This window comes from Lagopus muta, chromosome 5 (assembly GCF_023343835.1).
Source record: "Lagopus muta isolate bLagMut1 chromosome 5, bLagMut1 primary, whole genome shotgun sequence".
NCBI classification, from domain to species: domain Eukaryota; kingdom Metazoa; phylum Chordata; class Aves; order Galliformes; family Phasianidae; genus Lagopus; species Lagopus muta.
This window is the reverse complement of record NC_064437.1, coordinates 53,031,068-53,057,078: the sequence shown is the minus strand read 5'-3', so window position 1 is coordinate 53,057,078 and position 26,011 is coordinate 53,031,068. Positions and strand designations below refer to the sequence as shown.

General features: G+C 41.3%; 1 protein-coding gene across 2 annotated transcripts in view; it reads right to left on the bottom strand.

The window, feature by feature from the left end:
- Nucleotides 1-26,011, bottom strand: part of ARMH3 (armadillo like helical domain containing 3) — a 104,955-nt gene that overhangs the window by 64,953 nt on the left and 13,991 nt on the right. For both annotated transcript variants that reach the window (XM_048944797.1, XM_048944798.1), the window contains exons 9-20: nt 25,650-25,706; nt 24,626-24,669; nt 22,893-22,953; nt 22,249-22,295; nt 21,746-21,821; nt 18,880-18,973; nt 16,035-16,136; nt 12,955-13,013; nt 11,562-11,627; nt 10,441-10,510; nt 8,979-9,039; nt 6,097-6,185 (exon numbers count right to left, since the gene is read on the bottom strand). In XM_048944797.1, the coding sequence (XP_048800754.1) occupies nt 6,097-6,185; nt 8,979-9,039; nt 10,441-10,510; nt 11,562-11,627; nt 12,955-13,013; nt 16,035-16,136; nt 18,880-18,973; nt 21,746-21,821; nt 22,249-22,295; nt 22,893-22,953; nt 24,626-24,669; nt 25,650-25,706 (826 nt within the window). The remainder of the gene's footprint in view (nt 1-6,096; nt 6,186-8,978; nt 9,040-10,440; nt 10,511-11,561; nt 11,628-12,954; nt 13,014-16,034; nt 16,137-18,879; nt 18,974-21,745; nt 21,822-22,248; nt 22,296-22,892; nt 22,954-24,625; nt 24,670-25,649; nt 25,707-26,011) is intronic.

The following is a 26,011-nucleotide window of genomic DNA, read 5'->3' as shown; positions in this document are numbered from 1 at the left end:
ACAGTTACTGCCTTAGTCTGAGCAGTTCTGTTCTTCCATTGCTCCTGTGTTACTGCATCATCTTTTCAGAAACCTTCCTAGAATCAACAAGCACAAGTGCTTGTGAGCCTGTCCTACTATAGTTGGTATTACAAATTTTCTTTTAATTTCAGAGATAAGAACGTAAAAAGAAGCATGCCAGTTACCTTTCTAAGGTAAGAGTGAAGTGAGCTGCAACAAGCAAGAACAGGGCACTGTATATAAAGGAAGTTAATCACAATTCTATTACTGATTTACTGAGTCATTTAGACACATGCTAAGTCCAAAAACCTCCACTTAATCACTCCATTCATCCAAATGCTAAAGGACATCACTCAGTAACACTTCCAATCACATAAATACTAGTAAAGATCAATTAATAGCAGAGAGGGAAATAACATTCAACTTCTATAACTGTACAAGCTCATTTGTACAAACCACAAATTCATCAGCTCAGGTGCATAAAACTGCTGCCATATCCAGCATGTAGCAGCACCCAGCAACTGCTGGTTTTACAGTCCCACAGCAAAGAATCTCAGCCCTTGGGACATTACCATAAGAGCTATGAAATCCTGCCCATGTCCTTTTTGGCAAAGACAGAAGTCACAAAATGACGTTTTGCCTGTTGCAGCCATGCTGCTAAGGAAATGTCCTCTCTTATTTTAAGCATGCAATAAGCATGCAAACTAAGAAGCGCTGGAAAAAAAAGCTGCCCAGGATACACACCTTAGCTAGGACAGTAGCTTTCATTCTTCAAGTTCCCCCACATCAAAGCAAGGTCCCAAGAAGACATCCAAATAGGAGAATAAGAAAATTTAAAGTTAAAAATGATGAATAGTTCTCTCTTTAGATCATCAGGTTAGGTGATTTCTCATCTGAAGTTTCTATCCAGTGACACCTCCTAGCCCCCCCAGTCCTCCTGAGAAAACAATAGAGACCTTTCATTCCTCCTACTACAGCAGCTTCCCACCCTGACCCAGTTCTACCCATTCTCTCCAGCTTCCCATGCTCAGGGCCTCTCAGCCCTCCTCACACGCAATCACCTCCAGCCTCCCAGACCTAACACTCATCTCATCCACCCGATCAGTTCACAGCTCTCATTCCTCTTGCAGCTGCTCAGCAGTTCTCCCTTACCCTGCCTGGACTTTCTTCTTGCCTCTTCCTCTCCGTTCCTGATGCTCCCACTGAACCACTGCTGTTTTCAGCAGCTCCATCTCTGGGATCTACAGGAAGAAGCCCATTCCTCCCACTTTGAGCCTCACTCCATGGGGTGGCACTCTCCTTAGAAACTCTGCATCATCTTATACTCCTGAGTGAGTTGAGGGATCCCAAACCTTCAGCAGAGAATACGCGCCTGGAGCTCCGTCACATGGAGGAGGTGCAGCTTCAAAAGGTTGCACTGGCTTCCCACAGCCAAAAGGCATGGAGAAATGACTTGGTAAAGCATGCACTAGGTAGTGTATGTTAATATACTAAGGTGACAGAACTCTAACATTTGTTCTACAGTTCTCTTCAGAGTTTACAAGCAGTAGAGTTAAGTCTGAACGTGTTTTTGCTGGAAGGTATTCGAAAGGTCAAGTCTCACATAATAATTTTTCATTCCAAAACAGTACAGCTCACTTAGAACCATTTAACAAATAGGCCTTCTTTCACTCACTGTAATTTCCTGTTATGAACGCATCTTACACTCAACACACAAACTCCTGTTCCTTTTGCCCTATCCCTACAGTTACCTTTATCAGCTACCTTTGAATACGTTTTAATTATTTCTTTATTTTTTCCAAAGTCTTCAAACCATTTTCTAACCGTCCAAACAGCCCTGTACCCTTTCATACTCTCACAGCAATTAGTGACCTTTCACCAGTGAACTAAACTGTCTGGTACATCAGTACATGAATCCTGTCTCCACAAAAGTTGCAAGACAACAAGCTTTCCTTGCCAGGCAGCTGCTGCAGAATGACAGCAGGACTCGATGTTGCATCTGCCCTTCATCTCATCTGATTTCCAGTGTGTTCAGCAGCACAAATCAGAGTGCTGAGGCAGACTTTATCAATAGCTGGAAAACCAGAAATGCCATTGTTAACAAACACTGTAGTAATAACTATTTAGTATTTCTGTTGCTGAAATACATTCCACAGAGGAACATTTCACTTCTTTAGTATTCACCCCCTAAGAATTTGAGAATATTATCTCCACCTTCTAAATAGAGAAACTGACAGAAAGTCCAAGCAGTCCAGACAAAGAATAAAAGCATATTTTGTTCAGCAGCATTGCAAAAGTTTACTCTGATAATCCCCAAATAAAAGTGGATAAATACCAACTGCTTGATGAAGGCATTTGAAGCATCTTCATTTTAACAGTACATTCAGCATCTGTCAAAAATAGCCAATCTATAAGATAAGAAACCATAGCCTGTACATCACAATGATTTGGGAACTGAATTTCAGTGCTTTCTATTACGTCAAAACTCATTTATAATCCAACTTTGTGTTTAATTGCCCTAATAACTAGCTATTTCAGCATTATTCACTATTATACATATATTCATGTGACATACTCTTGCCATTTTAAGTCTATATTAGAACTGGTTTTCAGTTTCTTTAAAAATGACTTCTACCTAAAGCAAACCATAGCAACTGCAAGGAATTTACCTGTACCCTCTAAGCTCAGAGCAAATTGCTTAAGCGTTACTAATTTTGAGGTGGGAGAAGTTGAAGAAATGAGGTATTTTTATATAAAAAGCTTAAATGACTCACGAAAATTCTTTTGGCATAGCTTATATGTGCTTGACAACAAAAACATATATAGCACCTTCCATCACCCAAGTGCTGTACATACTGGCTAGGAAAGAGTTCAACAACTAAAACTCAACTTCAACTCTATAACCAGCAAAATCAAACTCTCCCATGACTTAAGCAGAGCTCAAGAAAAACACTGGACAAAACATGGTATTTCTGGAAGTAGGGAACAGGTTGTTACCAAGTGAAGTTTTCTCGTAAGCACTATTAAGTATCTTACACATGACATCCAGTGAATTAGTTGTTCCTTCAGTATCAGTTATTTGGCATACCAGCCCTGCATGTTGCCCCCCATACCCACGCGGGAATAAGGAAACAGTCATATCCATGTACATTTTCTGACCTTAGCCAAAACTTCATGCTAGTCACCAGAATGAGTATACAGTCACAGCAGAAAAATCTGAAAAAGCTCAAAAGGAAGAGCCATGTACCAAACAGGGATGACTGAACTGAAAATAATAAACTGCTAAAATGTCAAGTAGGAGCTAAGATCAGGAGTATTGCAGACAGCACGAGCAGTTGGGTATGTGTCTTGAGTGATGCCAAGCATGTGGCTCCACTGCTTTTCTCTGCACTCCTTGCCACAGAAATCAAAAAAAGAAAGGCAGAAACTTTCTCCAAGTTCTGCTGGCATTCCATACTGAAGATAGAGCACCCATAAAGGAAGAGCATCTATCTAGCACATGACACGAGTGGCTTTCCTTAATCAGGGAATAGCTAACATTAGAACCAGCAGTTGAGCAGAAGGCTCTATACATTGCTACTGCTTCCACCTACAAACTCTCAGTTCCTCCACACTCCAGACTACTACCTCATCCCAAAGTATTCCCTTTGTCTTTTTCTCCCACTCAGTTTTTACTTGAAACAACTCTCTTCACATGCCAAATTCCCATGTAAAATCCCTTGCCTTCTTTTCAAGACTTCCATACACCCATTCCCTTCTCCTCCTCTGTTCCATCCAGTTATGCAGGGGACTTCCATACTGCAGTCACTCACACTACACAACAAGGGCTATGCCCACCTGTCACAAACTTGCCATTCAAGAAGATGAACGTGGGCTTGAAGACCTGTAAAACATGTCTGAGATCTCAGGTGCTCCATCAGGCCTTACAGTGAGTGCACAGATGTTCCCTTTCAGCTGTTCATCCAGCAGTGACAACGCATCCGTCAGTCCAAAGCAAAAGCCTCAAGGTGAGTATGCTCACCTTGCATAGAAATGAATGCATAAGTCTCTGTACTCTGTTTTGGCACTGTCTGACAGATTGATCAAGACTAGAAAAATATCCGTTCTTCCACATCAAAGGCAGCAATGTCCTGGGCAGTCAGTGATCAGCCTTGACAGATCTGAGTAGGGATAAGAGTTAATTATGAAATATCTCTCAAGACAGAGCAGGCAATTAGCATTTAGTCAGCCTCATGCAGCACTAGAAACACACACCTGCGGCAGGCAGGATGCGCCCTTGTACAGGGGCACATACCACTTAACACAGGGAGTCTTTCCAGCCTCTCTGAACCACCTAGCAGCTGCTGAAGAATGTCAGTTCACTTCAACACCTTATAAGAAAAGAATTTGAAACACTGTAAGTTACTCTGTAGGAGAGGATCTCTCAAAACAACCAGAAACCTACACTAAGTGTGGAGCTCTTCAGCTACACCAGCTGTGCAGACATTCTTGGTCTTTCACAGAAACTTGACCAGCCAGAACTTCCTATATGACTGCTTTGCTTTCCAAGCATGTGCAGTACCTAACATTTCTGAGGCACTTCACATTTCCCAAGCACTATGCAAACACCAAGAACAAGAACATCCCTGAATTTCAGTGTATTGCGAGGATTTTTCTTTTTCTCCCTAAAATAGGGAAATTCAAGGATTGAAAGATGCGAAAAACCGTACTCTCTGAACTCTGGAACAGTACCTTCAAGGAGAAAGCCTTATTTTGGGATACCTACAATGCCAGTGTGTATGAAAGAGCCAGTTCACTCTGGCCAAATAGGACTGGATCCAGTTTGTTGGTAACAGCTCAGAAGATGCTGCGCACGCTGCTAGATGTAATTTCTATTCACAGCATACATCTACATTGTGCATGCTCTTCCCCTGAACTAGTACTGTGCTTCAGCCATGCCTCTAGGGGCTCTGTTCTAAAGAAAGCTACAGAAAAGAAATCACTAATCCCTTAATTAGGAGCACCCACTTCACCTTCTACAGGAATAATTCAGGAAGCCTGAATAGGCCACATGTCACGTAAGGCAAAAATTTAATAACTGAACCTGATTCAGGTTGTTGGTTTATTTCTCTGTACCTACACTCAGCTGCGCAAAGCTACTGAAGGGAAGTACTTAGTGTTAATTAAGAGCAGCTTCAGAAGCCACTCATCACCACCTTTTCAAAAGCCATCCTCGCTCAAACTTCTGATAGGAGCTGCATTACACCAGCAAGTCGCTGATCCTAAATCTCAAGCACAGCTCCAGGAAAACACAATTAGGCTCACGTTCCCTTCAATTTTCATAAATCTCTTGTTTAAGCCACAGCAGCTTGGAGATTAACTGTACTTTCCTTGCTGAGCTACTTCAGTGCTCTTAAGGTTAGAAGAGGAGCACAAACCATAACCACTAAAGAGTCTGTTACATCTAAGGATCCATTCTGCCATCGTCTTCCACAGACTTCCCACACAATGACTGCATCATAAAACAGTCCTACAACACAGTGCCCACCAAATTAGAAGAATAAAGTCAAACCTCTTCAGACTCTCTTAAGGGACACCAGTGGCATAAACCACACTGTCATTGATGCAAAGGTTAGAGTTGAACACCTCTCTTCCTTCCTACTGACATTTCCAGGTTGCTCTCATCAGCAGGAGTCATACACACAATTCCACGTGCATCCACTTCCTACAGTGGAAAGGAAAAGTAGTGCCCACCACCATCTTACCTAAGAGCTTGCCTCCTTTCTACTCTCAAAGAAAGGAGAGAAACACTACTGCATAAAACATTACTTCATTTCTCCAATCAGGTGAAGAGGGACTCAAGTAATGAAAAATAAAGACACTCAGATACCATGGTGATCATGGCCAGACAAGAAAGTAAATTAGCTACCATTATGATAATGACCTGGCTGTCTAGAAGAAGTAATTTGCATGTAGCAACTAAGCAGTAAAATAAAGATGATTTAACAGAATCGATGCTTGCTGCCTAACCTTACAGCCATAGACAAAGCAGCCATGGCCACCAAAAAGACAGGCTTTTTATATTTGACTGTCTCTGCAGATGCAGGTGCAAAGTACCTGACCAGAGCTCCCTCCAGGTGTAATGAAGCCTCACTCTGCATTTCTTCTGGTAACACAGCAGCTTGTGCACAATCTGAATACACCGTCTGGAAAAGAAGAGGGCAAAGGATTAACTGCATTGTATTTCCCTGCAATTTCACATCAAACCTGGAAACATCGCAGAAATCAGCAGCAGCAGGGAAGTAGACAAACAAAAACCCCAACAAAGGAGGATGGGGCTCATGGGTTTGGGCTCCAGAAGGAAAGCAACATCCGTAAGAATGAAGCAGATTAGACCAGAGGAAGAGGCCTGTACACCAGTCCAAGCTCAACATGCTTAGGCTGACTACAGATGCAAGATTGCCATTTGTATTTAAATAATACTTTCTTTGTTGACCTTACCTGAGGACCTTTCCAGGAGTTATCCAACTTGCAGGCTTCCTATGTATGAGGTACTGCCACCAGATTTTGGAAAATCCAGCTCATGATGGAGCTTTTTTAGCTTCTTTGGCCCAGCTGACAAGGCTGAAGGAACTTACACAGCGAAACTAAAACTGCAAGACTTTCAGCTCACTTCAGGCTTAAGTATGAACTTAGGAATGAGCAAGCAACACACCTACAAGGTCTGAAATGTTTCAACATAAAGCTACATACTTGTGAAGCCTCCAAATCCTACAGGCTCCGTAGAATAGAGTATATAAGCTCACAGGTACACAATCATACTCCAAAACCAAAAGAGAATTGAATATACAATATAGCAATTAAAATTGCTAGCACTTGCCACCATTAAGAACAAGACAGAAAATATATTCAAATTTGAGTTTGTTAGACCAACCTATTTTAGTTACTGACATTTAGAAAAAGAGGAGTTCAAACGAGAAAATCTCCTCTTTTTTCCCTTAAATTCTTATTTCTCAAAAACATCTCACTAACACAAACACCTCTCTGAAAAGACACTGCAGAGACACTAAACATCAGACAGAGAAATCAAATCAAAAGTTTTTGCATAGTAGCTGTTCACAATGAGGTGAAGAGTTCAAAATAAAGCTTTAAAAAGCCTCAATAATATACAAATGGTATTTGTTCATCTTTTCAGACTCTTAGATGATCCCAAAATTATGATGATGGGTAAAGGACTAAAACTGCTAACTTCAGAGGAATAAAGGTAAAATCATTCATGATAGCTGAGCATCACATTAAATGCTGTATTAGAAATTGGATTCTTGTAAATTCAACCAAGAGAAGAAAGTAAAAACACTATGATAGCATAGACAGCTATCTTGAACAGCAACAGCTCCACAGAGACAGCTACTTCTGATGTTACTGGCTTTCCACATATGTACCTGCCTGGCTTTAAGACTAGAACTGGCCTCTTCAAAAGAACCATTTAAGGCAATAGACTGGCAGGAACTGGGCAAACGCTGAAACATTTAATTGTGATTACAACAGTGTTACTGCAAAATACCCTGCAGATGTATTTCAGCACGGATACCTACTGGCTGTACACAGTGGCACATAGATTTCTGGGTGAAAGCAAGCCATGGAAAAAGAAAAAGATGAGGAAGGGCATAGCAGCCCTAGCATTCCTGCCTAAAGGGCCAGAGCACCAGCTAAAGCTCTACAGATTCCCAGACCACAATACTTCAGTGTGGAAGTTGCATCCATTCTGGTAGGATGCCCTTGTTTATTCAGTTTTACACTAAGAATTCATAATATATGTGTCAGATAAAATAACACCTTTAGTCAAAGGAACCTGGATTTATCTTTTAAATATTAATATGTTCTTCATTGAGCAGCTTCATATTCACCTTTAAAGTGTAACGCAGACAAATATGACACTATTTGTGCATTCAGAACACCCACTTTCTCTGCAATAACAGTGTCTGGTATGGGATGGTTTCAGACAGAAATGGAGTGTAAGGACTGCACAAATGTGCCAAAAGGAATGGATACAGATGTCTACTGATGGTTGCTACACCTCATTATACTCACTCTCAAAGGGTTTCTAGATGTGACCTCACCTTTGAGCCCAAACATTTCACAGCTTTCTTGTGAAATCTCTATGCACTATCTACAATTAACTCTGTTATTGTCATTACGAATACATTTCTCACAAATTGAGAACTTGTGTATTTGTGTAACTGAACTATAGCGTAATTGAACTGTATAACCCTTGCAAAGGCAATGCAGTTCTGAGGTTATCTGAACAAAATTGGAACATGCTGAGGAGCCACTTTCAAGGATAACAGCCCAACTACCTGTATCTCTTCTACAGTATACAGTGTTGCTCAAGTCTAAGGGAAATTCAGTACTCTAAGCAAAGCCAATGATCTGCCTAAATCCTATTTCTGCCCTTCAGGCCAAATCAGAACAAAGCATTCTAAGAGCCAAATGAGACACAGCAAGTGCCCTGTCCTCCTCTCCTTTTCCCCCACTGTTAAGTTTTACCCTGACAAACTAGCAAGCTACTTCAGGCTTAAACCTCTTTTCCACTCCCCACATTGCCTGCCAGGCTTCACATCAATCATCCTTCTTTTTTTCTTTTTTTCCCCCTCCCAAAACTGTCTTTTCAGTTTCTAGACCAAAACTCAGCTTCTGAGAAGCAGGGATTCTTGCAATGAATGTGCATTATGAAGCCTCTTTCAGATTGAAAAGCTCCTTGTATTTGATCAAGTAGATTAGGAAATCAGCCTGAAAGGTGGAAATTCATTTTGCTTTCAATTTTCCTGGCACACAGAGCATTTCAGAAGTAGAAAAAATTGCTGGAAGAGTTCATGAAAAGCCATCCTGCTCTCCACCACCCACAAAATGTTATTTCAGCCAGAAGACTGTTACATGACTAGAATTCCATCCAAATTCAACCTTCAAATGAAACCAGGAGACATCCTATAGACACTTACATGTAGAGATCCATAGGAAATTCTTTCATCATGTGTGTCACGATGAACTCCACCATCAAATCTGATGGAAAAGAAAATGAGAAAGTAAGTAATGAGCTAGCCACAGATAAATTCTAGTAGACAGTGAGGAAATCAAACTAATCCCTATCACCTTTCCTACCAGCCAATAGCCCTACTTAGAAGAAACACATCTTAATTTTTCTTTTGATGAAGGAGAACTACACATCCTCTGGAATTAAAAAGCATACTGAAAACTTAGGGCATGTTTTCCACCAGTACTAGTCAATTGAATAACACATCATGAATCCTGATGCTTGGAATTGCTCCCATATTTCAAGCCCTGTCACTAGAGGAAAAGTCCTTTGAGAAGTACATTTTAGAAAATTATTCTCATCAGAAATAACACAACAAAGAGGTTTACCGTCAGAGAAGATGTTACAGAGAATACCTATTTATCACCAAATAAATTCTGAAGTACATCTAGGCTGCTCTTAACACAGACTGCAGTTCTGCCCAAGACTCCTTCAGCAAATAAACAAAAAATGTCTCTTGTTATCCCTCTGTGAGTAAAGAACTCAAAAATGCAATTGAAAAAGAGAAGTTACTACAGTTCAGCCAATAAAACACTGCTCAAAGATGTGTGTGTTCTCACTTCAGCACAAAACGCTTAAGCTGTGCCACTGGTGACAACTGGGAGACATAACCTCAAAGGGTGCTAATAGCCCAGAAATACGACTGAATAGTGATAAAAAATAAGTCCAGGGCAGAAGTACATGGTATCTGGGAAGTCTAGAATGATTCATCCCCTATTTGTTCCACTGTGCCTTCAACAAACATGGAAATGCTTTTGAAAATGCTGGACTCCAAGACTGCTTCCATTTCATCAGGCTTAAAAGCCAGCCTCCATCTATCTCTGTATCCATTTATACTTTTGGCCTCCGTGGCAATGAGTCTCATAATTTCATCATTCACTGTGTGAAAAGCTTTCAGCTGTGCCTCCATCCACAAGCAAAAACAATCCTTGATACTGACAAACCCATGGTGGTTTTTTTTTCCCCTCAGAAAAGGCTAAATGGCCAGCAAGACTTCCTCAACAAGCATTTGTCTTCTCCATAGGTTTGTTCTCATTTCATCATCTAGATGGTACTTGTGACCAGCTGTCACTACCATCACTTAAAACTCTGAATTTATTAATCATCTGCCCTCCCTACTGTTACATATTCAGGGCCAAAAGGCTTCTGCAAAACTTACTGCAAATGTACACAGGATTTCTTGCTACAGAGCAGCAATCTTGGACTGAACTTTTCTGTGAGGCAGCCAAGTAGAGAGATGGACGGTCCATTGCTGGAAATCTTCTTACTTAATTACCTTATTTTTAAGTCCATCCATCCCTTCTCTGAATCTACACATCTATTTCTGCTGCAGAACAAAAAGATTCTTCAGGGCGCTCTACAGTACTCACCAAGCACTGCACACACCAGCGGGCGACAGGGCAAGTTCTTGTCTGCTGCTTTCTTCCTGTGCCTCATCGGCTTGAAACACACAAAGATGAAAAGAAGTCAGAATAAGCCTGAAGTGACATTCTGTGTATTATTGCATTTCTCATGCAAATGCCACCATCAGCACAGATTCCCTCTGTCTTTTTCTCCAACTGCTATCTCATTTATATTAGTTCTGAAGGCCACAGCTGAACTAAAATAATTTTGCTTGCTTTTCAGCACGCTGACCACCAGGTTTTTGTTATTCTAGGTGTGTAACTACAGGGCACTGTTGTATCACAGAACAAAAAACATCACATAGTAATTTCTTTCCCTTGGAAACCTATCGATTTGCTCCTGACTCAGAAGTCTGATCTGCATTCTTAATAGCACATGCAGTATCAAATGGCTTTGACTGCAGTAAACCAGAAAGGCTAACTGGGCAGCAAATTTGCTGTTAAGTGGGGAAGAGTAGCACCCTCACACTATGCTTATTTCTATCTGGGATCAGTAACACTCCCAAACACTGCTCCAGTGTCAGATGAGGTGGCAATCACCAGCACCATAAAAACAGAGTACATCAAGGCAGGAGAAACACTCAGTTACCCCTAACTACAAAGCTCCATGAGCTAGGTAAGGACACTTCCTCCACAGATACCTACAGGAAAAACATACACCGAAAATGTATTGTCCTCTTTGAAGCTGAATCCTCCACTCTCAGGAGAAAACATAAGCCAAATCAGAGAACTCAATGCAACTCCAACTGGCTATTAATATATCACATGAGGACTAATGCTTGCTGAAGCTTAAGGCAGAACATTCTCCCTGTCACAGATTTCCTCAGAGATCTCATAGTACACAGCTCTTCTCCAGCTACATAGGTCTCTGAATTCACACCAGTACAACCAGCTCTTTATCCTTTGAAGGAGTGAGACATTCTGGGAGTGATTTTAAAATCATGCTCCAACTGCTGCAATTCTGACAGCACTTCCACATGCCTTAGCAATCTAGGTTAGATATGTGACAGTTTTTCAGCATGCAGAGACTTGAATCCCATGTTCTCATCCCAAAGAGAGAAAGCAAAGCATCCACAGGAAAAACTCACCATCCTGTGCAGGTTTACTCGAAAATTCATGTTGTCATCATGGAGAAAAGCATTAGCATATTGATCCTATGGAAAAGAAGGAGGAAAAAAAAAAAAAAAAAAAAAAAAAAAAGAGTGATGAATAAAAAACTACCTGCCCACTAACTTCCACTTGCCTCTCAAAGCACACGTTTCAGGTGCAGAGCTCCCAGTAAGTAGCTGTAACGCTGAAAACACCCTCAAAACCTCCTCTTATTCCCAGGCATGTTTTCAGTCCCACAAAGGCAAAATCTTCCTGATCTGAATTCCACGTCACAGTCTGCACTATTTGCTATTTTCTTCAAGGTCGATTTTCTGTTTTATTTCTTTGCTCATCAAAACTGTGGACTGCACATGCTGCAGCATCAAGATTTTAACAAGTGCTATATAATGCACACAAGTCCCTGTACCTTTATCCACCATGGTTTCTATCAGTTTTTTGATGGAGCCATCATGCCAGAAGTTCCTGCACACATGTGCTAGCAAGTAGGTTGATCAGCTGTCCCACCCCTCAGGCAAAACTCGTTTCAAGTCCAGCTACAAATCCAACTACTACTCCAGGCAATGCACAGTCAGGCTGGTTATTAAGTACACTCTCTGATATCAAAGCTGAAGCATGCCCTGATACGTAGAAATAATATAAGAATTAAGCATTTCTTATATTACCTATGTGCCCACCTGAAGAAGGCACTTGAGTGCCAAAATCAATTATAAATATCAGAAATGCATATGCTGCACCCTGAAGAAACACTACTTCAGAATTCTCAAGCTGTCCATCAATATTGCTGCTTTTTATTCTTTGCTAAGAATGAAAGGTCTTTACTTGCAAGCAAGCAAAATGCAAATGCCCGGCAGGCTCCATCACCACTCAGGACAAGCCATTAGCCAGGCCATTATTATCTGTTTCCCAGAAGACTGGAGCACCTTCACCAGGACTGCTGACACTGCTGGTCTTCTCATCCTACTGCCAGCTTTCCTACCATTCTGTAACTGCAATACTCTTTCTGACTTATAAAACCCTCCTCTGGCAGATAAGATACAGCACTGTCCATGATTATCACAAGCACCACACAGATGAAAGACATTCACATATTACTCATCTAAAAGCACTTAATAGCTAAGTGAGACAGGCTGAGGTTCACTGTTTTCTCTCTTTGTCCCTGTGAGTTGGCTAAATCAAATAAAATGATCCAATTTTTAAGAATATTTTAACAGTATTGCATCAGGTTTATCAGCAAAACATTATGTGCCTGAGGGTCTCATAACTAACAGCTACTGCAGATCTTCAGCTCCCAATGAACAGGAGGCAGGGGATGTGCATGCAGATAGGGCCCTGAAACACACCATCTGCTGAAGAGTCTCACAAGAAACATACCTCTGCTATGCATGTCAGGATAATCAGGCACAGCTTGCCACTGTGTAGCCGGTGCTCATCTGCAAAGAAGCAAAAACAATTCCTGCATGAGCCATACAAGCTTGGCAATACTGAAGAGAGAAAGCTCTTGCAATAGGAGAGTTTTAATACTTCTTCCTCCACAATAGCTAATAGTGTAGGTATTCCCACTGGGCACTCACCCTCCAGCCTGGACACTAAACTCCATGAAGACTTCCCCGCTGCTTCTGTGAACAGCCAAGTTTCTGATTTGAATCTCCATCACCGCTGTAAATATCAATGAGGCTTCTTTCTCATTCAGTTTTACTTTCACAGATATTCCATATAATCACTCCCTGCCTGCCACAGTGGATGTGTACTTTTTATGTATATGTACTCTCTAAGGTAAGATGGAGAAACATCAGTTTTGCAGTAGGTTATGAAACAAGCCAAGTTTTGGTAGAGGCACAGCACAGCAGAACAAGCATGTCGAGAGTTCATGCCCTGAGCTTTAACCCCACTGCTGAGAGACATGACCTCGTTTGCCCTATGTAAAGCCATGAATGAAATGAAGTCTGCAAAGAAGACTTTAAGACTTTTAAGCCAGGAGTCCCACCTTGGTCATATCCTGCAACCAGCAATTGAACTATGCTGATTTCATCTTGCTACGCTGCGTAAAAGGAGAGGAATTTTGAAATGAGAGTGTTAAAAATCTTTCCCATGTCTCTTCATCTCAGCTTAAATGCTTAAGTGAAAAGTTTTCTACCCCAGCAAAGCAGGAAAAATGGCTTCAAAGAACTGTGATGCACTGGAGCCTTGTTATTTTCCTATTGTAAGGCCTCACTGTATATTTCTGTAGGTGCTGCTAAGATTCTCTCTGGGGACCATGCTGTAAAGGCTCCTGTTCCACACTAAGTACTCTGCCTTCAGCCAACACGTTGTGAAGATCATGCCATTTTCAGCAGTTATGGGGCAACCACGCAGGCAGTTACTCGCACAGAAGCTCTGTACCTTCACAGCCCTCTTCATTAAAGGAACAAAGCAGACCACTTCCCACAGGGAGATGTAGCAGTATGAACCCTATTTTACAGATGGGGGAAAAAAAATAACACAGAGCTTTTGTTTCTCCCAGTGCAGCTGCCTCTGACTGGCACAGGAGAGAAACAGAGAGGAGGATCTAGCAGAATGCTGTCTATTAAATTATGCTCTCTGGGATAGAACTGGAACAGCTGCCTAGTCCTGGAAGTAGAACAAACCAGTCTCCTCTTTGTGTTCCCACCTGTCTCAAGACAGAGAGAAAATAAAATTCTCCTTTTCCCCCCTTGCTACTATACTCTTGTCAAATGCTTTCTTCTACACAAGAAAAAAAAGTTAGGCAGAACCCAATATATCCTTACTGGAATTAATAGGCAGCAGTGTGGAAGGCACACTTCGTATGATTGATCAGTAGAACTACTGATACAAACTGCCAAACAGAGGCAAGGACATTGTCTATCAGCCACACAACCTTCAGATGTTTTACATACTAGCACCAGGGCAGAGAAAGAAGCATTGTGCCCTGTCACATAACAGAATAAACTCATCCTTAGTTGGCTTGTTAAGTACAGAACTTCTATCAGATCTCATTCCATCTGAAACTAATCTAGTTTGGCAGTTCCTGAGGACCAATGCGTATTTCCCATACTACAGTGACTAGTAAGTGCAACAGTTAAATTTAAAAACATAAAATTGTTCCATACACTTGGATCAGCAAGAGGAGCCCTGAAATAAGCAAATGAGAATAATTAGAGAGCTGGTACATGTCCTCAAGTGTACAATCTATAGAAAATGACTGAACAAAGATTGAGGTTGTTTAGTTTAAAGACAAAAGCAAGAGGAAACATGAAAGCAGACTTCAAATATTTAACGGCTGTCACAAAGAAGAAAGAAATTGTCCATTCTCAATATCCGTCTCGGGGAAGATAAGCAGTAATTAATTTATATCACACTAAAGAACTTAGGATGCACACGAAGCTTTTTCACAATAAGGGTAGTTAAACACTTGAATAAATAGTTTAAAAACGATGCTCCTCTATCAGCATCTTATTCAACCTGCTAGAAACAACTCTCAGAAAAAACAGAGGTAGACTTGATTCTGCCTTGGTTTTAAAGCACCTGCTGGATACTGCCATGAAGTACTTTTTAGTCCAAATTTCGATTATTCACCTTTTCCTCAACTAGCTTGCATACTGAACAAGAACAAGACTGCCAGAAACAACTTCCTGCAAGTTTGTGCACGAGAAAACTCTCCTATACAGTGCGTTCTTTTACAAGCATTTATCACGTTCAATAATCAACTCATCATAGCTCTACAGAAGTCTTCCTACTTTTCTTCAGCTATTATGTTTAACTTAAAGCAGTATAAGTTGGCAATGGGCTGAAATACAGCAAAAAAGATCGCTTATGTTCAGGCTGTGGTGCCCTACAATCGCTGAGCACAAGAGGATCCTCAGGTACCTGAGCGTGACCAAGCTTCAACTCCAGCAACACAAAATGAGCCCCATTCCAAAGTGATCAGAAGAAACAAAAGGCATAGCATGGGAAAGTATCTCAACAAGCAAATGATTGGCAGTACAGTGAAGATCACTGCACCATAGAACCATGACACACATTTATAATTAAAGATGCCTGTTTGACCTGCAAGTACCAAAGGACAAAGAAATATTTCCTTCCAATGCTGAGCTTTGCCTCATGTGTCAGACTAAACATTCTTTAAAATAGATATCCAGTGCACAATTTCCCCTCTCTGAGCAAGGGCTTGAAATCAGATATGCTGACAACTCCTGCACAAGGAAAGGCTTGGTTATTACGTAGTGTTATTATTACTACGTTCTTCCCATAGTTGACTTCTCTTCTGTTTGCATTCATTCTCTCCTACTCTTACATAACTGTTATCTCACAATAAGAAATCGTTTCTTTTTCTCAGAAGGTGGAACCTTCAGTCATCCAAAAGGCCTGCATCTAGCTTCTATTTTTGGAGATGTGTTCCTATGCCCTCCCCATTTCAAGAAATACTGCTTGCTACATCAACAGAATTTATTTACCTTTTGTGTCCTGCATCACAATGGAGCTGTACTTCAAGAAGGTTATCAGCAAGTTGCTAGTTTGCACATCAGCATCCAAAGGTAGCTCTGCAGAGCTTATAACTGGAACAAAACAGATAAGACACACTTATCCTCCACAAACACAAAACAGAAGCATGCAGAGAACAAAGTCACAGACCCATAAGTCTGGGACAGAATCAACTTATCCATAGGGTCACCTGAGTTCTTCATCCTGCTATATGATCACCCAGCAAAGATTTGGTTTTGAAGATTGGTACCACCCCAAAAATCTTTTCTCCTGCCCTAAGTGCTAAGTGCAGTGCTATCCTTCTCTGTCCGGCTCTATCCACTTCAGGGGAGACAAACTTGCTATTTTAGCACTCATCAATTTTCCTAACCTAGGGAGCTCAAGACATTCTCACCAATACCTACTTAGGTCCCATATGTTATTCTACCTATGAGAAAAAGGTTTGATTTAACAGTGTATTTTACAATTCAAGATTTATACCTCGTAACCCTGGAATGACGTAAATAAGGTTAGTTAGACCTGGAACCAAAGGATATGCAGGCACAGGAAAATGCAGGGGATGAACCAAGAGTAAAATGCAGGATTCTTAGAACTGAGCACTGAGAGACCCACTGCACAGTAAATAAAGGTTCTCATGAAGCTCAGGATCGTGTAATCCTTGAATACAAAATCGTAGCCCTTGGAAACAACAGGCCAAATAGATCAGTGTAACCTAGCTGTTCAAATCACATCAAAGAAATGATAATGGGGCTTTTAGCTTCTGAGGGCTGCACATCCCCAAGCTGTTTTAGTCCATTCAATCCTGAAACTGCAGCACAGCTAACAGGTTGCCAGCATGGCCAGTTTGTTGGCAAAGTCCAAGCAATGACACTGAAAACTCTTTAACTCCCAGTGCTATGAATAGCTCAAGGAATCAACTAAATACTGGAAAAAACGTATTTATATCTCCAGCATGTCCTTCCAAAGCTGTTACAATGAACACAATGAATGAATATTTAACAACAGTAAGCAAAGTGACATTTAGATAAGTATGGTGACAGGCACACTTGATTTACATATTATGGATTAACACTTACAAGAAAAAGTCTCATTTAAAGAAAAGAGGAAATTGCTCTGAAGATCACATCACTGCCTACCCTGGTTCATGGCACAGACACTGCATTTTTTACCCAAGTGCTCCGAAACTTTAAAAGGCTTTAATTCACATTAAAGGCTAACAACTATAGAAATTTCAAACCAGAATATGAACCCACTTTTAATTCCAGTCAGCATTAAAAAATGCCTGAGAATCACAGATGAATTTCTGCACGTTGCTGAAACTTGGAAATAATTCAACCAAGCTTTTATTCTTTCAAATGCATGAAAAAGAAGAAAGCAATCTTTTCATTCCGAAGTAAAAATGCCTCTTACTAACTCTCAGCCACAGGCAAGTTTTAAAGCTGAGTTGCAAGACATGAGAAAATGAGGAAAATTCTGACATGCCTTTAAAATAACAGCAGTACTGAAGAAGTACCACTGAAATATAACTAAGCTGAGGTCAACAAAAACCAAAAATAATAAGGATCACAGTGCAGAGATCATCAAGGTGACAGCTAATACAAATAAAGCATACTTCCCAGTGTAATTCCTGCACGCTAGGATCAACTCCAGTCCTTAAACTTAGTAGCCTTGCATGCAGAAGGAAGCCTCAAGCTCCTTAACATCACTGCCTCTGCTGAAAGCAGGATGGAGTTTTTGCTTTGCTTTTGTTTTTTGGTAAATAAATTAAAAAAAAAAAAAAAAAAAGGAATATGAGGAAGCTGTAGATGTGTAACCAGCATCAGTTCCTTCAGTTGTATAATACAGCGTGGGCATGGATACATTTGCAACGTACATGTCGAACACAAGCCCACAAAATGCCCGTCCCTCTACATTTTACGTTGCACAAAACGTGTAGCACACAGGGAGACCTGAGACACAGGGAGCTTTTTAACTGAAGCTTTTGATATCCATGGTAACCAGACAGAACTCATCCACAAGGAGGATCGTCTTTAACCAGGATATCAAATGACCTGGATGGCTGATATAACTAAGTAACCCGGGCTGCTTGGGCCCTTAAACATTACCAAATTATGCTCTATTCAAAGTGACTCTATTCTTCCTCTGAATTCTTTCTTCAGATCTATGCCATTAGAGTAGGTGGCCATTTGATTTCTTCTCTTAAACTGGACTGCAACTATCCATAATAAACAAGAAGGGTTTTATTCTCAATTATTTTGAAGTACATTTATTTGGGCACATAACATCTCATTTAGATCTCAGCACAAGCAGTCATTTACAAACCCTGAGAGATGAAAGACAACGAGAGGGAGGAATATCTCAACTCCTGGGTTGGATTCAAATCCCAGTTAATTCAAAGCTGGGGACAAGTGCATTAATGGCAAACTGCGACTGTCTGTAAATCTGCTCCAATGGCAAATAACCCCAGGCAGAGAACCTGACACTAGAAATACTCAAAAGCAAAAGCCTATGTAGGATAACTAACAGGTTGGGTATGCCTTCATGCAGATACGGGGACAACACTGTTTTCAGAAGGAACACCAACACAACCTCATTAAGAAACACACAAGGCAAAATAGAAACTACGCTAAACATCTTCCAAACAATTTAAATCATGCCAAATAATACTTCTTGCTTGTGTTCCTGGGGCAGATCTCCCCGGGAAGAGAACACCAGGTTACATCTGCACCAGACAGACCTCATTAGTTGCTATCTTGAGGAAGAGCTTTGCCAGCTATTGTTAATTGTCCATCCCCAGGATATCATTACATTTCTTACCATCCGAAGAAGGTGGGGTGGTTCCAAGTGGAGTGACAGGCGTTGTTGGAATTGGACTTGTTGGCGTTGTCATCAGCCCCATTTCAGGATGGCTCTAACAGAAAACAAATCCCAAACATACACAGGTTAATAGCTTCCCTGTGGCTAAGCCACATGGATCACTGCTTGTTCTGTTCCACACTCTCACACAACAGACACATCTTCAGTGAAATCTCAGGAAACTTCAAACTCTCCTCAGACGAGGAAAGCTGCACTTTACAACCTTGGATATCTACAACTGAACAGTAAATCAATTAATTTACTCAGCAAAACACACAAATATATCACAAAGCAGTAGCTGTCCCCAACAGACAGACAACATGCCTTTCTCCAGCACAGAAGGGGAAAAGGCAAGCAGAAGCCCACACTGTTCACAGCTTCTCATCACGCCAAAGCCAACCCAAGGGTGTGCATTTGAAGTCTTCCTCTACAATCCTTTTATTTCTCTTCCTAAAAGCAAATTCTTCTACCCCCTTGCCCTCCACCTGCTCATATTCAAAGATGATGACAATTTATTTCTTTGTTTCTCCCTGTAAAGCTCAGACACCAGAGGAAAAGAGTGCGTAACATAAAGAACACTACCATTATTGATCCCCTCTGCTTCCATCAGTCAGTTACTCAGTCCATTTCATCTTTGCTAATAGTTGCCTGCCTAATTACTGCTTTGACTTTACTCTTTGTAAGCTCCCAGCTCCATCCAAAGATGGCAATCTGCCACGCTATTTTAAGTCTGCCTGCCAAGCAGAGCGTCCATTTCATAGGGCAAGTTTTACATAAATGTATCATCTGCCTTAATACATCATCACAATTTCAAAAAGGAAAGGGATATAGAACTACTGGTTTGACATTAGTCCTTTCTTCACAAGTGGACAGCCTCCACACTGCCCTTGAATATCTCATTTTATGAGCTACCATAAATACACGTATTTTATGGGAAGCACAGACATATACTACACCAGTTAAAGGCAATTGTAAATTACATGTACTAACTGAAAATTTAAGATCCAGCTTATCATTGAAAATCTTACATAAAACATGCTTGCTTTCATATGTTTTGCTATGGTGTTTACCTTCCCTTTCCCAAAAATTAACTGTCAGTTAAGAGATAATAGTGCCACCTAGCAGCAAAAACTGAGGACCAACGAGCTGGTAAACACAAGAGCAATTAACACTTCAGGCATCACCACAGTTATACCTCAGTTCTTCCTATGAGCTCTTACAGGAGCAGGCCGTCATTCACACAGTCCCTCTTTCAGCAGTGGATGCAAACGAGCTCATCACTCATCAGCTTCCATGAAGTTTCTCAAAAGTCAGTATGCCCTACCTTGACCTCTCTTAAAAGAGGGATTACAGGCAATTCACCCAAGAACAACATTAGAACCAAACTTCAATCAGGTCCACTAAACAGTGGCTGCTTCAGCTACCACTTTCACAAATAACTAGCTTATTTTTTCACTATTAATGCAAGAGCTTTTACGCCAGCTGCTCTTTTCCCATTCTCCTCTTATCCCTCTTCTCCCTCAGGGATATCCTGGCCACATACAGGTCTGAATTGGTATTACACAACTAGAAGCAGAAGTCTCTCGGAGGCAGCTGGAATGAACAACCTGCAAAAAGCAAACAACTTGAGCGAATTAACCAGCCCCACAACAGAAGCTTTCTAAAGAGTTCATAGTTCTGCCTATCAGTCTTCTGCCATCAACACCACTGCCAGGAGCTCCCCAGAGGCCCACTCCCTCCTTTGTGCCATGTGTCTAGCTAGTAGCATATTACACAGAGTGACAGAATCACAGGGGGTGGAAGACACTTGAAGAATTGAGTCCAAGCCCCCTGTTACAGCAGGTTCCCTACAATTGGCCACACAGGCAGATGCCCAGATGGGTCTTGAATATCTCCACAGAAGGAGACTCTACAGCTTCTCCAGGCAGTCTGTTCCAGTGTTCCATCAGCCTTACTTTAAAGTCCCTCTCCATGTATTGCTGCACTCTGATGAGCTGAAGTAGCTGGGGAAAGGCCTTAACTTCCCCCCCCACCCCCCAGCCAATTACTAGTAGTACTTGAAAAAAAAACAAAATTACTATACTAAACTGTAATGCCTTCTCAGATTCATCAAGCCATTCCTACAGCCAGCCACAACACCATCAACAGATCAGACAGACTCAGTATTTCTCCCTCATGGTGACTGTCTTTGCAAATTCATATACCAATTAAAAAAAGCATCCAGAGGTCTGTGTTCAGAGGCACAGGGCAGCCCCCACTGCTTCTCAGAACACTGCTATAGCTCTGCATCCTCACCATGAAAAGCACAAGGAGAAGTGCTCTGTTGTGACAGCAGTCATTGATGACTTCCTAAGTGAAGGATACCTACACAAACAACAACATGTGGTATGTGCACATCCAGACAGAAAAATTAATCCAGCTTGGAGCCGATCAGCTTCTTCCCCTCATCTCTAATTTATCATGTGTATGAACTGCTCCAATAGCAGCACTCTTACTGCCACAGTCAACTCACTGCATCCTCCTGATGGCAGTATCACAAACTCTACACAGTCCTTCCATTCAGTAGGAAAAATGGCTCCTAGCACAAGCTGTGCCCTCAACACTTGAAGCATTTTCTGGCAAGGCAGGAAGCATCTCCTAGAAATAAATCCAGTCCCTGGTTTGTTTTTCATCTTTTGCGCCCATCTACATCTGTGGAAGAACCCAGAGGGGGAAAACAAAAACAAAAACAACCGAAACTTCTCTTTTCACCAATTCAATTACTGACTTCTTAATTTCAAAAGACATCTAATAGAAAGAAAAAGACAAACACAGTACTGAAACTCACTTGTGCCAGAACTGTAATGAAGTTCCGGTTTAAGTGGACGGCTTCATAGAGGGCCAGAAGGATTGCTTCATTAGTTCTGTGGAAAGGACACAGACAAGAGCACAGTTAATTAAGGGCTAACTCCAGATGAGAATCCTGAGAGCAAGGCTTCTGAAAGAATATTTTTTTCCCAATCATTTTAAACTCTGCCCCTGCAATCCACTGTTTTTCATTATTAGCAGTACTGAGCAGTGCACAAATACATCTATTTTTAGATTTCAGCTACAGTCACTGCTCTTCTCCTGCAGAACGGCTTCCTTGTTACTCACTCTCAAGCAATGTTTTCGTCTTTAAAGCCCTTTCTTTTCAGGGTGGAGGTCTGCACAGACACAACACACCCTGGTATTTACCACTTGCCCCTTTTATTTGTTTTGTTCCATTGAAACAGTTCCATGATGGGGAAGATCACATTGATCAGAGCAGTGAATTGTCACTCATTGTGCAAATAACATCTGTACACTTACTGCACTGATATCTTCTCATCAGCATCTGCTATGAACATGCTGCCCACCTATGGAGAGAAAAAGTATAGCAGAGGAGGAATTTTTGAAAGCTACTGAACAGCACGAGGGAAGACGCAGATTTAACTAAGCCTGGAATGCCCTGTGAGATATGTTCTCATCCACAGCACAAATGCAGCTTACATTCCAAAACCAGTGAAATACAAATTGGGAAAGTTCCACAAAGGACAGAACAGGATGATCATATACATTTTTTGTTCTTCTGTAGCTGCCCAATGCTTAATCTGTCAAGTCACAGTAAAAACTGTGTATTTTAAATCCCAACCTTGATTAGCCTGTGGTTCTATGAGAGGACAACAGATCACTTCCTGCCAGTGCGCCCCAAAGCATAGCAGTTCTACCCACATCACTCCTGACAGATAGCTGTCATCACTGAACTACCCTTATTTTTGAAAGCACTTTCTCATCCAGACAGCAATATGCTCCTCAGGATACAGTTACCTCAGCTGTATTTGGTTTAGATCATATCAGTGCATCCTTCCTACAGCAGAACATTCCAAGCTGAGTTTTTGGAAACTCTCACCCACCTGCTGAACTTCCAGGAAGTCCTTATTTTAAGAACAGAACAACACTGCATCCTTGCTTACCATATTAGTTAGGGCTGAGAAGAAACCACTCTGGTGCTCCTCTTCTTTATCTTTGTATTGCCTGAACAAAGAAATCAGGATGAAGCTTCAAGCTTAAAAAGGTAACTACAGTTTTCTTCTTTAAATCCCCACATCACAACTTTATCTGATCAGGATGCAGGTGGGAGAAAGTTCCAACATTCAAAGCTCCTTTTTAAGAAGCCAGTAAAAGAGGAGGAGAGGATATGAAAATATCTGCAAACTGTTTAAAGTGAGGGTGCTGAAAGATACGACTCTGAACTGCTACACAGGATATATCCAGTCTGGTCTAACACTAGGGGTGTATCAAGAGACTTCACAAATTCTGTCCTGAACTAACCACACAGTAAACCACAGCCTGTAACTACAGGGTACTTTCCTTTCAATTATCAGCAGCCAGAGTAAACCACACTTTATCACCACGGCCACGAGAACCCATGAAGACCATGAGACTGGTTCACGGCCCAATCCTGTCGGATCCTGTATTCATCTCCCAAAAGACAACAGGTTGAAAGGTGGTTCAAATGAACCGCTCTGCTGACAGCTGTCTGTTCCCACCTGCCTTACTTCCAGGGCATATTAGAAAGCACAAGGATGTTCCTGAACAGTCTAGTAAACATGACAACATAAGCAAGCATCAGACCATGCACACAGACGTGGTCCAGAAACATGACAGCAGCCACCACCCATGGCAGGAGGCCCTTGACTAGGACTGACTTTGGAACAAGAAGCCAACAAACAGGTTGGACATCTCAAATTTAAGCTCTTTGCTTCAGGTGACATTGAAATGGGCTAGCAGAGCTCACATGGCCATTTGTTCTGTCTTTCACAAAGGAATCCAATTACACATTCTGCATCACGCAAAGAAAACAATTCTAAAATTCCACAAAGGGGAAAGAAAGATAAGCAAACAAACCACAGCTCAAGACAACATGTCAGAATAAAAGAAGGTGAGTGAATGTAAAACAAAAGATGTTTAATATATTTTTAATATATGTTTAATATGCTTAATGTATTTACGTGATTTGTTCACTTGCATCACCTTGCGGGTATATTTGTAACAGTGCACATTCAAATGGAATTAAAACAACTTCCTGGATACTTTTAGAATTCTTCTGCCCCCCAAAAAACTTAGGGTTATTCAGGTAAAGCTGCTACGTGTTGCAATTTTCTGAAGATATTTTTTCTTAGGAAAACTTTGGATTGGATACTTTGTATTGTTACTTATTAAAGCGACTTTGGGAACGTGCCATCCCTCCTGCTGCCTTCCTGGCTCTTTTCTCAGAAGGAGTTCCTGCTGCCCAGCACTTGCAAGAGTAAACATTACCTCTGATCTGGCACGTGAACAGCCCTGGATAGATCTGCTTGTAGAGCAGTTTTCAGTTAAATAAGACAAGTCCCCAGCAAATGATTTATCTTTTGTCCTGGGCCATAAGATTTTGCACAAAGTTCATAGAGGTAAAATCCATGACGGGAAAAATATACAATAGAAATCTTCCCCTTCAGCAAAATCTGTCCTGAAGCATATCAGCACAGCTGGTACAGATGTATTTATACTTGCAATGACAACCACAAGTACCTCAAAGCATGAAACTATTCCCTGCCTCTGCAGCCACACCAGGACTGGTAAGGGACTGATAAGTTTACTCATAAAAGTATGTTGAAATGGAATGCAATTCACATGCATTTGAAAACAAGAGATGTTAATGTTTTACCTGTTGTACTCTGATAAAGCCTGGGCAATTACAAGTCCCATTCCCTGCAAAAAGAGTTTTAAAAAGTTTATATTACAAATTGTAATGCAGGAAAACAAACACTGAACACACATTAGCACCCCTGCCCCCAAAGATATCAGAGTATGATGCTAAGAATTCCCCCTGCAGCTGCTTGAATTAATAAGATGCACTTATACAACAAAGGCACAGCCTAAAAAAAAAAAGGCACCAAAATTTAAAGTTGAATATCTATTTATCTAAGTTCAGAGGAGAAAGTTTATTCTCCTTGGGCCTCCAGGCACACCTTACTCAAGAAAACTCAGCGTGGCAACAACTCCAGAAGGAAGCGTGTGTTAGGGAAAAGATACCCAAAGGTTCAAAACAAAGGCCATAAGCACTAATGACCTTGTCATTTCTTGTCAACAGCCTCCACCACTCCACAGTTACTGGTCCTCCTTCTCTGTCAAGCTAATTAAATCAACTCAAAATAGTTGCTCTCATCCTTCAGTTAGCACAGAGTTCACTTTTACTTCATGCCTAAAGGAAAGTTTGCAAGTCCACACCTCTCCTAGCCGGTAGTGCACTGACATTTTGTATCGAGGCTTAAGTACAAAACTTAGGCAGCATCTACAACGTAAAGCATGACTGGTAACTCTTGATTTGGGAGCTAGAGTAAACGAGTGGAGGACTTGCAGAAATTGGGTAACACAGCACTGCAGAGCAGATGCTCTTTGGCAAAGGAACATACAGGCATTTAACAAATGTCTCATAGACCAACCTTAGGATGTTCTTTGCTACCTAGTCTTTTAACCACCCTCATCACTCAACTGATGAACAAACTGTCCAAATCCAGAGTCACCTGACATACAATAGTGCAGTTAGGGCAGAAACCCATCATACTGCTGCTCTTTGCAGCAGCACTGCTCTCAGATCCTCTTTGCACCAGACATTAAGACAGCATTTGTTAACCTCTCAGATGGAAAAGCATCCCCAGCAGCACCAAATAATTAAGTCAAATACTCACGTTGAGCGTGGCCTCATCATCTACGATAGAGAGCTTCACAATGTAAGGATTCACTGACTACTCAGCAGCAGGAGAGAAGAAAGAAAGCAAACTGGTTTTAAGTGCAGCATTCACAGGAAAAGAAACCATTGCAATTATCTTTCAAAGGTTACCTACCCACCTGGGAAGAATTTCCCTCCCATCTCACAAAGCAGAATGCACACAAAGCACCAGAAGTCACACTGCACGGTACGGCTGCTATGCCTTCTCCTTACCTGCTCAGCCAGACAGGCTGCTGATTTCATTGAGAAGAGATGGAGTCTCTGCTCCTTTGCTAGCTGGACTGCCATCACTGAAAGTGGAACAGCTGCCCTGACAGCCTG